This window comes from Nyctereutes procyonoides, unplaced genomic scaffold (genome assembly GCF_905146905.1).
Source record: "Nyctereutes procyonoides isolate TBG_1078 unplaced genomic scaffold, NYPRO_anot_genome, whole genome shotgun sequence".
NCBI lineage: Eukaryota > Metazoa > Chordata > Mammalia > Carnivora > Canidae > Nyctereutes > Nyctereutes procyonoides.
In genome coordinates this window covers 23,680,918-23,696,822 of record NW_026575035.1, presented here as the reverse complement: position 1 = coordinate 23,696,822, position 15,905 = coordinate 23,680,918, and the positions used below count along the sequence as shown (strand labels likewise).

General features: G+C 43.6%; 1 protein-coding gene across 1 annotated transcript in view; it reads left to right on the top strand.

Annotated features, from left to right (window-relative positions):
* RGS20 (regulator of G protein signaling 20) overlaps nucleotides 1–14,799 on the top strand; it is an 84,152-nt gene extending 69,353 nt beyond the window's left edge. The window contains 2 exon segments of the mRNA XM_055318310.1: nucleotides 4,567–4,801; nucleotides 10,231–14,799. Of these exon segments, the coding sequence (XP_055174285.1) occupies nucleotides 4,567–4,801; nucleotides 10,231–10,419 (424 nt within the window). The 3' untranslated portion in view covers nucleotides 10,420–14,799.
* Nucleotides 14,800–15,905: the final 1,106 nt, after the last annotated feature.

Sequence of the window (15,905 nt, the reverse complement as noted above, 5' to 3'; positions counted from 1 at the left end):
TCTAGGCCTGACTCTAGCCATCCTGCCAGTGTGACCTTGGGCACTTTGCTGAGAAGCCACACTCTGCCTCGGTTTCCTTGGGTGTGAAAATGGGAACAATAACAGTTTATTGTGGCTACTGTCATGAGCCTGGCAAGCATTCGACATATGTTGGCCATTATTTGGTCTCAAATTCAAGAATATGAAATGACTCTTTATCCAACTTCATGTCTTTTGTTTTTAATTCTACTTAGGTATTAATATTATTCTTATTTGCATTTGCCTCATATATCTTTGCCTATTTGTTCTTAATTTTTGTAATATTGTATATGTTTCCTAAAAATACCATTATGTTGGATTCTGGCCCCAGAGCAGTCTCATTAAATGAGGAATTAGAATCCAATGACATTGTGTCAGTTATTTTGATGATGACTGGTAAGTCTAATCTTCTAGCATATTATCTCATGTAATACCGACTAATTACTTCCTTAATTTTTGTTTGGAAGTCTACTGACTGAGCCAGCCAGGCACCTCTGCTCTTTCTTATTAAAAAAAAAAAAAATGTACTACCAATTGCTTTTAAGTTTTTCAGAATCATCCTTTTATATCTCTTAAACTGACAGGAGTAAAAAAAGTATCTTCTGAATCTTCATATTTAAGGAACATAATTTTGTTAAGATTTTATTTATTTATCCATGAGAGACTCACAGAGAGAGAGAAAGGCAGAGGGAGAAGCAGGCTCCTTGCTGGGAGCCCGATGTGGACTTGATCCAGTGACCCCAGGATCATGTCCTGAGCTCAAGGCAGAGGCTCAACCACTGAGCCACCCACCAGGTGTCCCTTAAGGAACATGACTTAGCATACTCAGCCACACCTTTCTGAAAAAAATCCAAGATTTTTATGCAGGTTACTTGAAGTTATTATTTTTATTTTTAAATTATCTTTTCAACATCTTTTAAACATTTTCTTTCAAAACTATTTTTCCTAGTTATGAAAGATACTTTGTTTTCATACACAATAGTTTTTTGCATGATGAAAAGTCTACCCACTATAAAAACACTACAAAACCCAAACACTACAAAAGGTTTTCAGTAAAAATTCAGTCTTCCTTTTGTTCTAGACCTCATCCCAGTCTCCAGATAGAACTACCATCAATGTTTTATATAAATAGAAATATATATCTTCAAAAGAATTTTCTATTTATTTACACACAGTTGTACTGAAATGGGATGATCCATGTATACAGTGAATCTAATTTTGAAACTAACTTGAAACAATCGTTTGAATATCTTTTTTTTCTTTTTTGGTCTGCTGACTCCTCTCTATAACCTACTTTTTCTGGTCTTGAGCCTTTCATTTATGCTTCACTGCTGGGTCATTATAATCCATCTTCAAGATACATTTCAAGAAAAGGAAATTGAATTAACACTGTGAACCTCTGTATATGTGAGTGTGTTTTTTTCTATGACCTTCATATAACTAGGACAAGTAGCTACATATCAAATTTTGGGGTATACATCCTGTACTCCTCAAAACTAAATACAGAACTTTTGGCACTGTGGCAGAGTAGATAATCAGAGGGCCTTCCCAATGCAGAACAATAGATTTTGCATTATTTTGAAGTTTTTGCATTGCTGGGCTCCTAGAGAGTAAGGAAAATGACAAAGCAACTGAAAAACCAAACCAAATAAAAAATAAGCAAAATCCTGAGTATTGATGGCTAAGCAGAGTTGAAAGGATTTTCTCAAAGAACAAGTACAAGGTAGGGTGAGGACAAGATGTTGAAACTGAGATCCCAGATTATGCCCTGATTTATGAAAGAAGCCTAAGTGGTCCTGGGTCAGTAACACCTCCTAGATCTCAGAAGAAGCCAACACACAACCTCTCTGGAGGAAAGAAAATATTCCCAATTTTGACTCTTAGTTTTCTAAAGATTAAGACCAACCAGAACCTAAACGAAAACTAAAAGGACACAACACACAAGTGACAGTAGAATCAACACTTGGATTTAGAGCCCAAAGGACTTCAGATATTAGAGTTATCTGTAATAAAATATAATGGTCTCTGAAATGTTTAAACCAATTAAAGATGGGATCACAAAAATAAATGAGTACAATTCAACCATCAGAAGTGTCCAGGAGGACTGTGAAGTTGTACTATAGTTCTGCAAGATGTCACCTTGGGGAAACTGGGCAAATGGCACATGAGATTCCTTTTTTCTTTATGCTTTAATGTTATTTTTCTGAGGCCAGAGGTCCAAAATCAGAGTGTCAGCAGGGCCATGCCCTCTGATGGCTCTAGGGGAGACCCCTTCCTTGTCTCTTCTAGCTTCTCTGGTGGTTGCCAGCAATCCTTGGCATCCCTTGGCTTGTAGATGCATCATACCAATTACATGGCCATCTTTCCCCTGTGTGTGACTGTCTCAACGTCCTGATTCCCCTTCGTATAAGAACGGCAGTCCTTGGGCAGCCCGGGTGGCCCAGCGGTTTAGCGCCACCTTCCGCCCGGGGTGTAATCCTGGAGACCCAGGATCCAGTCCCACGTCAGGCTCCATGCAGGAGCCTGCTTCTCTCTCTGCCTCTCTCTTTCTCTCTGTGTCTGTCGTGAATAAATAAATAAAATCTTAAAAAAAAAAAAAAAGAATGCCCGTCCTACTGGTTTAGGGCTCCCGTTAATCACTTCATCTTAGCTAAATCTACAAAGACTCTATTTCCAAATATAGTCACTTCCTGAAGTACTAGAGTTAAGATGTCAACATATCTTCTTTTAGGAGACCTAATTCAACTCATAACACCCTCCTACAAAATAAACACTGAGTCCAATTGGTTTTACAGGTTAGTTCCACAAAACAGTTCTGCAGTAAATCATTCCAAGGTTTTACGGGTCTTGTATAACTACCCAAATGTGTAAGAAATCAATTCAACAGGAACACCAGACCAGAAGAGGACAGTTCAAGAATAGAAAGTGAAAGATAAATCCTACTCAGGAACTCTGGCCACCTTCAGCAATGTGGATTCATGAATCTTAGACAGTGTTGGGTGACAAAAGCAATTGGCCAAAGACAACATGGTGGTCAGCCATTTTTATAAAGTGAAGGGGAAAAAAAAACCACTGAAGAATATAGTCTTCAGAGATACGTATTTACATTAAAACTATGAAAAGAAAGCTAGGAGGAAAGAAATTATTTAAATTCAGCTAATTAACATATAACGTATTCTTGGTTTCAGAGGTAAAGGTCAGTCATTCATTAGTCTTATATAACACCCAGTGCTCAGTATATCACATGCCCTCCTTAATGCCCATCACCCAGTTACCCTGTCCCTCCACCCCCCCTCCGGTCCAATGACCCTCAATTTGTTTCCTATGATTAAGAGTCTATTATGGTTCTGTGTCCCTCTTATTTCCTCTTGTTTATTTTTCCCTTTTCCCCTATGATCTTCTGTTTTCTTAAATTTGACATAAGAATGAGATCATATAATTCTCTTTCTCTGATTGATTTATTTCACTTAGCATAATACCCTCTAGTTCCATCCACGTCATTGCAAATGGCAATATTTCTTTTTTTTTTTTTTTTGATGGCTGAGTAGTAGTCCATTGTATACATATACCACATCTTCTTTATCCATTCATCGGTCAACGGACATCTGGGTTCTTTCCATACTTTGGCTATTGTGGACATTGCTGCTATAAACATTGGGGTGCATGTGCCCCTTCAGATCACTACCTTTGTATCTTTGGGATAAATACCCAATAGTGAAATTCCTGGGTCATAGAGTGACTCTATTTTCAGCTTTCTGAGGAACCTCCATATTGTTTTCCAGAGTGGTTGCACCAGCTTCCATTCCCAGGAAAGAAATTATTTAATAAGTATCACTGCTAAACAGACTATGTTTTCTGGCCTCAATATAATTAAAATATAAGTAAAAATAAACTAAACCAGGGCGAGTCCAAAATCAAGCACAGCAGTTCCCTCAGGGTGGGGAAGGCAGAAGAACAGGTTGTGGCCATATGATGCCAAGGTAGGTGCGGCTGGTGGTGGCAGCCTGGTTCTCAAGGTGAATGCTGAGTTTATAGTGTGTGTTTGTTATCGTCCTTTATAACTTGCAGTTATATTACATGTTCTTTTCCCTTTCTCCTTAAAATTCTCTTTCACATGTTAAAAACCACTAAAGAGATATATAGCCCCACTGCTGTGCTGGAAGGTAGTGTGCTGAGGTCTGTCGCGGGTGACAGGGAAGTTTTGGTGAGATGCTCCTAGGATTTTACTTCACTGTTATAATTTTAAAACTTCACTAGGACTCCTAAGATCTAAACAAGAGTGTTCTTAGCAGTTATTCTAGTGACTGGTCTGCAAGCATTTGGGCAGTACCACACACTCCAGCTAAACGATTTAAAAGTATCATACTCGTGTGTTTTTTGCCAAAGGCGCAAGGAAATGAGCACAGCTCTTTCCTTTCCTAAAAGGGCCTAGGTGCACATTTTCATTCTCAGAGGGGAAAAGGGGATGTTTATAGTGAGGAAATTCAAAGTAAAGCAACTACCAATAACATAGCTTCCTCTTGCCCCTTTCTTTCCATCCCCATTAAGCCCAAGTCCCACTCTGGAGGAAGTCAACGCCTGGTCTCAGTCATTTGACAAGGTAATGCTCACTCCAGCGGGAAGGAATGCTTTCCGGGAATTCCTCCGAACAGAATTTAGTGAAGAAAATATGCTTTTCTGGATGGCGTGTGAGGAATTGAAAAAAGAAGCTAATAAAACCATCATTGAGGAAAAAGCAAGGACCATCTATGAAGACTATATTTCTATTCTTTCTCCTAAAGAGGTACGTACCTGCCATGGCCGTGGGTAAAATGAACCCCATCAGCATTGGGTCACATGGCACAGTGACAGCTACTATAAGGTAGAGACGACTCCACCCACACTCATAGTATTTGGATGCCTTTGACGTGGTCTCACAGGCAGGCTCTCAGTGCCCCGTGAACTCTGTGATAACTTTTGTGCATCTTTCTGGAGAAACTATTTATGACTTTCACCAGATTCTCCAGAAGGGGTAGTCTGTGCATTTTATTGTAAATACTGTTTAAAAACATTATACCCTATAAGAATTTATTTAAATAAAATTATCTTTTTGTTCTGAGCACCAATATTTTTTACAGGTATTTTTATTTCGATAGAAATAGCATTGCTGGTGCATCCGGGTGGCTCAGTCCATTAAGCATCTGCCTGCAACTCAGGTCATGATCTCAGGGTCCTGGGATTGAGCCCCAACAGGCTCCCTGTTCAGCGGGGAGTCTGCTTCCCCGCCAGTGCTTCCCCCTGCTCATGCTCTCTCTCTCTCTCAAATAAATAAAATCTGAAAAAAAAAATAGCATGGCTAATATGATATGGAGGTTTTCCCTAGGGTATCCTTCTCTTAGAGCAGAGAAACTGTCAGATGAGGGACATCAGTAAGCTGCCATCGCCCAGTTGCTGTTCCTTCAAATGTAAATCTACAGGGTCAGGGTTATCTCAACACCGAGTACTTTATAGCTCTAATTGTAAAATCAGCCATTATGTCCTCCTATATGCCTCTGAGAATATAGTCAATCAAACAGGGCCTCTCCTGTCAGGGAGCTCATAGTCAATGGGGCAGACAGGTGTGGAGCCCGTGGTGTGACCAAGGAGCTGGCAGAGTGAGCCATCAATAGAGGGTGGGGCAGGAAGAAGGAAGACGTACTAGAAGAGGCCGTGGACGAACCAAGGATATGAAAAGGAAATCACTAGCAACCCAGTGGGATGAAAACATCCCAGAGGAAAGGACTAGATGCGCCAAGGGTAAAAGCATGCAGTCCCATGATCTGTGAAAATGTCCACAGTTTGGAATGCTGGAATGTAGCACGTTTACCAAGCTATTGAGGCTGCTGGCAGGCAGCTGGAGGACAGTTCAGAAAAGGGGATGGCCCAAGAGCATCAAGGGGTTGGGGGCCATGCTGGCCTGTTCTAATTGTTATCTTGGGAAGCCCTCGGATTTTAGCCTGGAAGCATCATCAAATTTAGATTTCCAAAAGACCAGTGTGGCTGCAGAATGGATTAGGAGGAAGACACAAGAGGCAGAGAACAGTTAGCAGGTTCATTCTGTAGTGGAAAGAGGACATCATGAGGCCTGACGAGCCAGCTGGGGAGAAACCTGAGCAGTGGGCTTTGATTTGAGGGGGATCCCAGCGTCTGGAATGACTCCCATATGTCAGGGCACATCAGACAGTGGTGTGATACGTGGAATTTGGGCAGACAGGATGGGGATCGAGCCTGGGAGAAAGACCACAGGGCTCAACTTTGCTTACTTAAGTTTGTGTTTTTAAGTTGGAGATACTCAGTGACAGATGTATGAATATAGAGTTCAGAATATCATTTCCATTTTGGATTCATAAAAGCAAGAGAATTTTTGTCCTTTAAGGCTTCTACATGTTCTTATTTTGTCGTGATTTTCCTTCTTATTTTTTGAGACAAGATTTTTGAGATAAGCATCATATACCCAAAAATTTCTTAGCAAATGTGTGAAGCCAAAAGGATATAAAAAGATGACTCTTGCTGCCCAAATGTAAGCATGTATTACTTAAAGTGTAAAAGCTTGACATTTTTAAGAGCTTAGATTTGGGGGTCAGATTCACTTGGGTTTGAACCCTACTTCTCTCATTTAACAGCTAAATTACCTTCAGTATATCTGAACCTCTCTGGGGGCTCCACTGCCTCATATGTACAATGGGACATGGCCATTTTCCTGTCTGGGAGGATTAAAGGGAGGACAGGTGCAAAGCCCTACTCACCATAGCACCTGGCACAGTGGTGACACTCGACATGGCCTCTTCTCTGTGTTCATTCTCTCATCCTGAGCAGACGGACAGGGATGCTCATGTGGAGGCTGGAGAGAATGAAAAAAATTCCATTTGTGCCTTAGCTGTTTGTAAACTAAAATGTTAATGATTTCTAGAGTATCTCCATCAAATTCCCTAACAAGAGCAGAAGATCTCATCCTTCTAGCCAATGATAAGTAGCAAGTCTCTCCTTTGGCAGGAGCAATGTCCCTCAGCACCTCAGCACGGGGCACTTAATCCTCAAGAAGCTTCCACGAAGGGATTGCTTGGCTGAGTGCTGCCCCAGGAATAAGCTGTGGGGGGGGGGGGCAGGGGGGCAGCAAAGGAGGGAACTCCACCTCCCTCTGGGTAGTTGTGGGAGGCTTCTCCGGATGATGGGGGAGTGACAGCTAACCCAGGACCTGAAGGAGAAGTCAGGGAAAGGTTATTCTAGATGGAGGGAACAAAGACAAGCTAGTCCTAGCTTGCTTGCTTGCTTGCCTTTTTTAAGATTTACTGATTTATTCGAGGGATAGCATGAGTGAGTGGGGAGCAGGGGCAGGGCCGGAGGGAGAGGGAGAGAAAGTCTAGAGCAGACTCCCTGCTGAGCGCACAGCCTGAGGTGGGGTTCCATCTCATGATCCTGAGATCACAACGCCAGCTGACCAAGAACTGGATGCTCAAGTGACTGTGCCACCCTAGCACCTTCTTTCTTTAAGTTTCAAGTGGAATTCCAAATCTTTACATTCTTGAGTGGAATAGTAAGGTAGACCAGGGGAAATTGGTAGAAGCAGAGCATAAAGGCCTCCTAAGTTTAAACTTTGGGCTTATTCTGAGCACTTGGACAAGTCAGTGCCAGCTCTGAAGCTGCAGTGTCAGAATGGAGTTTGTACCATAGAAAGAGTCCTCTAGGGGCACCTAGGTGGATCTATCAGTTAAGTGTCTGTCTGTAGCTCAAGTCATGATCCCAAGGTCCTGGGATCAAGCCCTGATAGTTCATTCAGCTCCCTGCTCAGCGGGGAGTCTCCTTCTCCCTCTGCCTGCCACTCTCCTTGCTTGTGCTCAAATAAATAAAATCTTAAAAATAAAAAAAATAAGAATAAAAGGAAGAAGGGAGGGAGGGAGGAAGGAAGAAAGAGCCCAAGGAAGGAAGGGCCCTCTGGCCAAACAGTGGTGTGGTTTGGAGAGGCACTCAGGAGACGGGAGACCAGTTAGGAAGCCAGTGAACAAATCCAGCAGGAAATGGATTTCCCCAAGGGTGTTGGCAGGTAAGAGGCATGAGGTAGACAGATTTGAGAGGTGTTAAAGAGGCAGGTTCCTGGAGGCTTTGAATACAGAGCCAGAGGGAAAATGAGGGATGAGAGGGACTTGGAATTGGATGGAAAAAGTTTTCTTCCTTCCCAAGCTATACAAAAAAGAGATTCGGAGATGCTGGCAATCCACTGAATCCACGTGAAGTTGGCCCTTGAACAACACAGGGTTAGGGGCGCTGACCCCACACAGTCAATAATCTACGTATAATTTTGACTCCCCGAAAACATAACTACTAATAGCCTACTGTTGACCAGAAGCCTTCCCGACAGCATAAACAGTCGATTAGCACGTGCTTACAGTAAAGATACAGAAAAGAAAACGTTACTCAGAAATGCTAAGAGGAAAATGCACTTACAGTACTCTACTGTATTTGTCCCCAAAAAATCCACTGTGAGGGGACCCACGCAATTCAAACCCATGTTATGTTGTTCAAGGTCAACCACATTGAGTTACCTGTGGGTGGGTACCAGGGGCTTTCTGGGAGGAGAGTAGATATATGCATCTGGAAAGACAGATCACTGAAGTCAAAATTTAATGGTTTAGCTAGTCATATTTTCAGTTTCCTACTAAAGAGCAGCATGTGCATCGTATAGCATTAGAACTATCCTGGCCTCCTGGTGCAGAGATGGTCCCGCGAAGGTGCGAGTTCGTCTCTACAGCCTGTACTCTTGTTTGGTGTCCTATGGAGAAAGTCGAAGCCCAATAGCTTCCTCTGGTCTGTGAGACAGGCTTTTCTAGGATGAGCAAAACATCAGAGAAAGAAGAGCCAACATCTCCTAAGGACTTAATGAATTCTTTTTTTTTAATAATAATTTTTTATTGGTGTTCAATTTACCAACATACAGAATAACACCCAGTGCTCATCCTGTCAAGTGCCCCCCCCAGTGCGTCACCCACTCACCCCCTCCCCCCGCCCTCCTCCCTTTCCACCACCCCTATTTCGTTTCCCAGAGTTAGGAGTCTTTCTGTTCTGTCTCCCTCCCTGATATTTCCCACTCATTTTCTCTCCTTTCCTCTTTATTCCCTTTCACTATTTTTTATATTCCCCAAATGAATGAGACCATATAATGTTTGTCCTTCTCCGACTGACTTACTTCACTCAGCATAACACCCTCCAGTTCCATCCACGTCGAAGCAAATGGTGGGTATTTGTCGTTTCTAATGGCTGAGGAATATTCCATTGTATACTTGAAATAATTTCTCATTAAATCCCCACCACTATCATCATCATTATCCCCTTTAGGAAGGAGTTCGTTGGGGCTAAATTTACTTTGCCTAAGGCCCCACAACTAAGTAGTGATGTAGCTGGGATTGAAACACAGGCCCTGTGCTGTTAACCATTCCATGGTGCTCGAGTTAGCTTCGATTCACCAGCCAGCCTGACACTCGTTCCCAGAAATCTGCGACTGTGCTCTAGCTGGCTACAGCCGGGGGCCTCCATGTGTTAAGCCCTGATGTTAGGAAATTAGCAAGGGGTGAGTCTGTGCACGCTACCCTTTTATTTTCAAAGGACACAGTACAGTCACTTGGAAGAAGGAAAACAATGTTGTGGTTTTCTAAAGCAACGTGATCCCCGCCAGCATCACCTAAAATTCATGAGAAATACACATTTCAGGCACCCCCAACCCAGACCTACCGAGTCAGAAATTCTGCAGGTGGGGGCCAGCAATCTGTTAAACAGGCATTCCTTCTGATGCTGCTGAAGCTTGAAAACCCCTGTTCATTGTGTGTTCGACTTCTCTTTCAGCGATTTAGATTTCTGGATGACTTTGTTTCGTTTGGGATTTTTTTTTTTAATTTCCTCTTCTTCATATGTGTCCTTTTTTTTTATTATTATTATTCATTTATGATAGTCACAGAGACAGAGAGAGAGGCAGAGACACAGGCAGAGGGAAAAGCAGGCTCCATGCACCGGGAGCCCGACGTGGGATTCGATCCCGGGTCTCCAGGATCACACCCTGGGCCAAAGGCAGGCGCCAAACCGCTGCGCCACCCAGGGATCCCCTGGTTTGGGATTTTTAAGAAACAGAACAAGCCAGGGGGGGTTAGGGATGGATTTCCAAAGGGAAAAATATCTAATCCCACTCTTCTTTGTTTCTACTGACAGGTCAGCTTGGATTCCCGAGTAAGAGAAGTCATCAACAGGAACATGGTAGAGCCATCCCAACACATATTTGATGACGCCCAACTTCAGATCTACACTTTAATGCACAGAGACTCATATCCCCGATTCATGAACTCTGCCCTCTATAAAGATTTGCTTCAGTCCTTATCTGAGAAATCAGCTGAAGCCTAGATGTTATCAAATATATTTATTATTAATAAAACAATAAAAGAACTGATGGACTATGTGTAGTACAGGGAACTTAGAGGTAGGAGTATGTTCTGCTAGAGAAATACTTGGGCTATTACTTGGGCTATTTTTTAACAACAGATGCTTCCTTTTAGAGAAAGCTACATATTCACAACGTAAACTGCAGCCACTTTTCGTGATACTTTTGGGGGGGAAAATGGAGTATGGCTGTCTTAGAAAAATAATATATTTACATTTACAGTAACAGCAGCGTGTTGTCAATGGCGAAGGATACCCTAGAAGACTCTCTACTGCCTGGGGCATCTGCGTCCACTGGAGCCAACAGGACTGCTTTTGTTTCCCATGAATGTAGTATCCGATGATTCTCCTCCCAAAGAAAAGGCATTCAGGTGTTTCTTAGCCACTCCTTCCTTCCATCCAGCTATTTTGAATATTTGCTTATTGGTGCCATCGTAGGACCCAAATTCCCATTTTATAAAGACGTGTCCCCACTACTTATAAAAATGGTATTCCACTTTATCTTAGACTCTGTGTATGTAGATACATATATGTGCATGTGTATCTATAATGGTTCATGTACTGTGCTCTTAAGTGGATCGGTTTCACCTGTTTGGCAAGAGAAGTAGTGTTTAGAAAATTCTTTCGTTGAAAAGTTACCTTTATTTTATTATCAGAATCTGCCAACCTAAAGAATGAATGTTCATAACAGAACCTTCAAATAAGCATATTTTCATTTTGATTATTCAAGGAAATATGGCATTTTCACTCTGACATAATAAAGCACAAGAGTTTTATCTCCATTTTTTTTCACACGTTAAATATTTGGGAATATAAGATGGAGTAAGTAGGGAAACATACAAGGTAGCATCTAGCTCCCCAGACCCTGTTTTTAGATCCCACTATTTTTACAGTAGACAAATGGAGTAACTTTAACAGCTTACAGGTATAACTAGTGGTTAGTACCCATCAGCCATCCTGAAGAAACCCATCACTGCAGTGAAAGGGAAAAACATCCAAAATCTGGAATGGTTGGAGTTGTGGGTTAGAAATTATGTGCAAGGGGCCTGTGGCAGGCTTCCCCTACAGGGGCGAGCTTTCCTCTGGGCCATTCTCACCTGGCCTGGTGATTTCTTCATTACTCAATTCAAGCCCCAGACTAAGCCCCTTGCTCTCATCCTCAGGCAAACATCTTCCCACCTCCTACTAGGGTCCCTACCCGCTTCATCTTCCCGTGTAAGCTCCAAATGTGTCTGGATGGGCATTTGTTCCCACCTCTGTCAGTCCAGTCCCAGGGACTAATGTGATCGTTCCTCCTTTTCAAGCCATCAACCCCTTATGTGCTTTCGATGCCATAGTCAACAGTCTCACTTTTTTCACTAGACAGGACATGATTGTGATTGAGACATAAATTCTGCCCTCTAGTTTACATTTAGGTAAGGACAATAGGCGTGTGTGGCCGCTACATTATACTGCAGCAAGCAAGTCTTGAGGGGCTACTGGCGGAGGGTGTGTGTGTGTTGGGTCCGAGGTGTAGGGAAGGTATTTGTAACTGAAGCATCCCCCAAATGAGTCTAGCTGGGGACAGGCAGTGCAAGTGACTGTAAGATGAAGGCGGTCAAGACATCAGAGGGACCCGGGGTGTCAAGATTTTAGGCTGGAGTATTTGGGATTTTCAACACAGATAAGATTGCCAGAAGGGTTACAGAGTGAGAAGAGCTGAGGTAAATCCTTGCAACAAAGAGTCCCGAAGAAAACTGGGGAGGATTTGCCTTCTCGGTTCCGGTAAGAAAGTGGGGATAAGGCAGCACAGGAACGGTCCGGGCACCGGGCACCTAATGGTCCATGAAGGCTCTTACCTGGAACTCGGCTCCCCGTTCCCCGCGGGCCCCCAGTGAACGCGAGCCTGCACCCCAGAACCGCCGGTTGCCCTTCGCCTCTCAGCGGGTCGGCGCTTGCTGGTGCCTTTGCTCCTCTCCTGCCGCACTCGGGAGCCTCTGCGCAGGTCCCCGCAGGCGCAGCTCCCCGCAGACCCTCCTCCCTGTCCCCAGTCAGCGGGTACGGGAGGGTCCAGGCTCCGAAGCTCGACCGCGCGCTGGGTACCCGGGTCTTGCCCGGGCCTGCCTCTTCATCTGCAAGAGCGGGGATACTGGGACCTCACCCCAGTTGCTGCGCGGATTTTTTTCCCCCAAGTGAGATTTATTGAGTAGACTCAAAGGGAGAGGCGGTCAGCAAAGGGCTGGGCTTGCTGTGCAGACTGAAACTCACCCACGCGGGGCCAGCCACTCGGCAGGGCAGGAGATTCTCGGTCGCCGGGGTGTGCGCTCCAGGGGCCTACTGGGTGCAGGGATCGCTTAGAAATAAATCTTTAGGCGCGCCTGGGCCGGTGAAGGGTCTGCCTTTGGCTCAGGTCTTGATCTAGGGGCTGCCGTCTCAGTGGGGGGGCTGCTTCTCCCTCTCCCTCTGCCCGGTCTACCCCTTATGCCCTCTATCCCTCTCTCTCAAATGAAATCTGTAAAAAATGATACTTTTTAAAAAAGAAACTAACCCATGTAAAATATACTAAGCAATCACTGTATGTCAGTTATTGCTATTATTCTTTGTCCACTAGATACGGCCTCCGGGTTTAGGCTCTGGCGTACTTTCCTTACTCATCTGTCCGCTTCCCTGCATTCTTATAACCCCTTAAATTACTGCCAACACACGTAGGACTACCAGACCAGGACCTGGTGTAGGCTACCCCCAGCACTTCCCAATCAGCTGCCAGCCAGACATCTCCCCTTGCATATCCCACCACAGAGATGATATTGAAATTCATCTAAATTCTGACTTCTCATCCCACTGCCCTCCTCCCTCCAAGCCCCAGCACTGCCTAGGTCCCCAGTCACCTGGCCAGTCACCTAAGTTCTTATTTACCTGCTAACTTTCCCCTTCTTTCTCCTTGCAAGCAGTCGCCAAGCCCTGCTGATCTTAACTCCTAAATATTTCTCATGTGTCTCCTTCCTTCTTCTGATCCCCATTATCGCACACCTACCAGTATCATCACCAAGAGCCTCCTACCTAGTCTCTCTCAGGCTTTCAAAATGCCACGAGGTGACTTTTCTTACACACAAATCTCATCACCATCCCTCTGCTCCTTAGAATCTTCCTAATTCCCAACTGCCCAGAGTACAAGTACCAAACTCTCAGTACGGTGTGGGGACCCAGGAAATTGAACAAAATCCCCTACCCCTGGACAAGCAGAGGAGGACTGACTCTATTTTGGGCTGCACCCGCCTTGTGCTGACCTGCTTATTACTTAGGGCACTGCCCCGCCCTAATCAAAGACCAGGACACACCCTAATCGGAAATCCGGCTCAGCTGACCAGCATGACTGTGCAACTTTCTGCATATCCCATTGGCCACTGGCCCCTATAAAGTTGCTAAGCCTCTTAGTTTCGGGGTCCAAGTCCCTGCTCCGCTGTGTCGGGTACACTTGGCCCCAGGCTCGAGCTTGTAAATAAACCCTCGTGTGATTGCATCGGTGTCAGCTCCCTGGCAGTTTCTCGGATTAGCAATCTTGGGCACAACAGGTGTATAAGCAAGGGCCTCTATAGTTGGGCTACTGGCTCCCTAGCCAACCCCACACACGGTTTAGACTCTAGAATATATACTTATAGACAAGTATATTTTCATACCTCATCACTGCTCATACTGTTCATACTTCCTGCTACCCCTACCCCTCTCTACAATGCCACCCTTCACTCAGCTAACTCCTTTCATTCCTTTAAGATTTACCTAACACACTACAGCCTCCAAAAAACCTTACCTGACCTCTTGATTTCTATTTCCACTGCGCTGGGTGCCATTCTTAGTATCCCAATATTTTCCTGTACAATTATTTATCATCTGAGTTTACAAACTATGTTGACCTATCTTTCCCATTAGACTATAAGCTCCACAGGCATTGGAAATACACTTTGTCCCTCATATATATATTTAAGAACAGTATTCCGTAAATGTTTGTAGAACTGAACTGGAGAGTTATAGCATGAAAGCTGAACTTTCCAGTTATAAAACAAAAATTCCATTCCAAATTTATTTCACGATGTGTCACATCTCAGAAAGAAATCATCACAGCCCATGTGGCTACAGAGTGCACTACTACTACAAACCAATTCGATGGGTAAATCGCTGGTGACATCTATGTGTATGAAAGAATCCTGAAGCTGCCCCAAATCAATGCAATTCTAAGGATTTTAAAAATTCTTTATTCATTCATTCACTCATGCATTCATTCATGAGAGACACAGAGGCAGAGAGACACAGGCAGAGGGAGAAGCAGGCTCCCTGTGGTGAGCCTGATGCTGAGACTCGATCCCAGGACCCTGGGATCCTACCTGAGCCAAAGGCAGATGCTCAAACAGTGAGCCACCCAGAAGTCCCAGGTTTTTAAGATTTTTTTTTTAATATTTTATTTATCCATAAGAGACACACACAGTGAGAGAGAGGCAGAGACACAGGCAGAGGGAGAAGCAGGCTCCATGCAGGGAGGGAGCCCAATGTGGGACTTGATCCAGGGACTCCAGGATCACGCCCTGGACCAAAGGCAGGTGTTAAACCACTGAGCGACCCAGGTGTCCCAAAAATTTTTATGTAAACTTTGAAGAGTTTATTTTGTTGGGATGAATGGCACTCCATTTGGGAAAAAAAAGAATATATAAACAAATATAAATTCCAAACCTTTTAAAGAACTCAAAACTTTTTAAAAAGAGAACATTATAAGAATATTGGAAGAAAATGTAGGCAATATTCTTGTAGCTTCGGATGGACAAGGTCTTCCTAAGGAAAACATAAATCCAAGCCAGACAACATAAAATACTAATAGACTGGATGATATGAAAAATATTATTTAAATTCTGTGCCACAAAGACAACATAAAAAGAATCAAAATACAACTATCATGCTACAAAACAAAACTAAAAAAATCTATGCAGAATGCATTATAACCTACTAAGACAACTCTCCAGACCAAAAAGGAAAGACACAATAAAAACAGAAGGAACAGGGATCCCTGGGTGGCGCAGCGGTTTGGCGCCTGCCTTTGGCTCAGGGCGCGATCCTGGAGACCCGGGATCGAATCCCACATCGGGCTCCCGGTGCATGGAGCCTGCTTCTCCCTCTGCCTGTGTCTCTGCCTCTCTCTCTCTCTCTCTCTCTCTGTGACTATCATAAATAAATAAAAATTAAAAAAAAAACATATAAAAAAAACAGAAGGAACATAAGAAATCAATTGGTTATAAACAAGAAAAGATGAGCATAATAAATACAAGAAGATAATCATATGAACTCAAATTAAACGAGAGAATAGTGGTTGCTCTTTTCCCCCCTAGATTTGCCCAAACCAAAAGGTTTGAGCATATCCAGTAGTAGCAAAGGTGTCAGGAAAAGGGCCTTACTGTTGACGGGTAGATAAACTAGTTTGCCTTTCT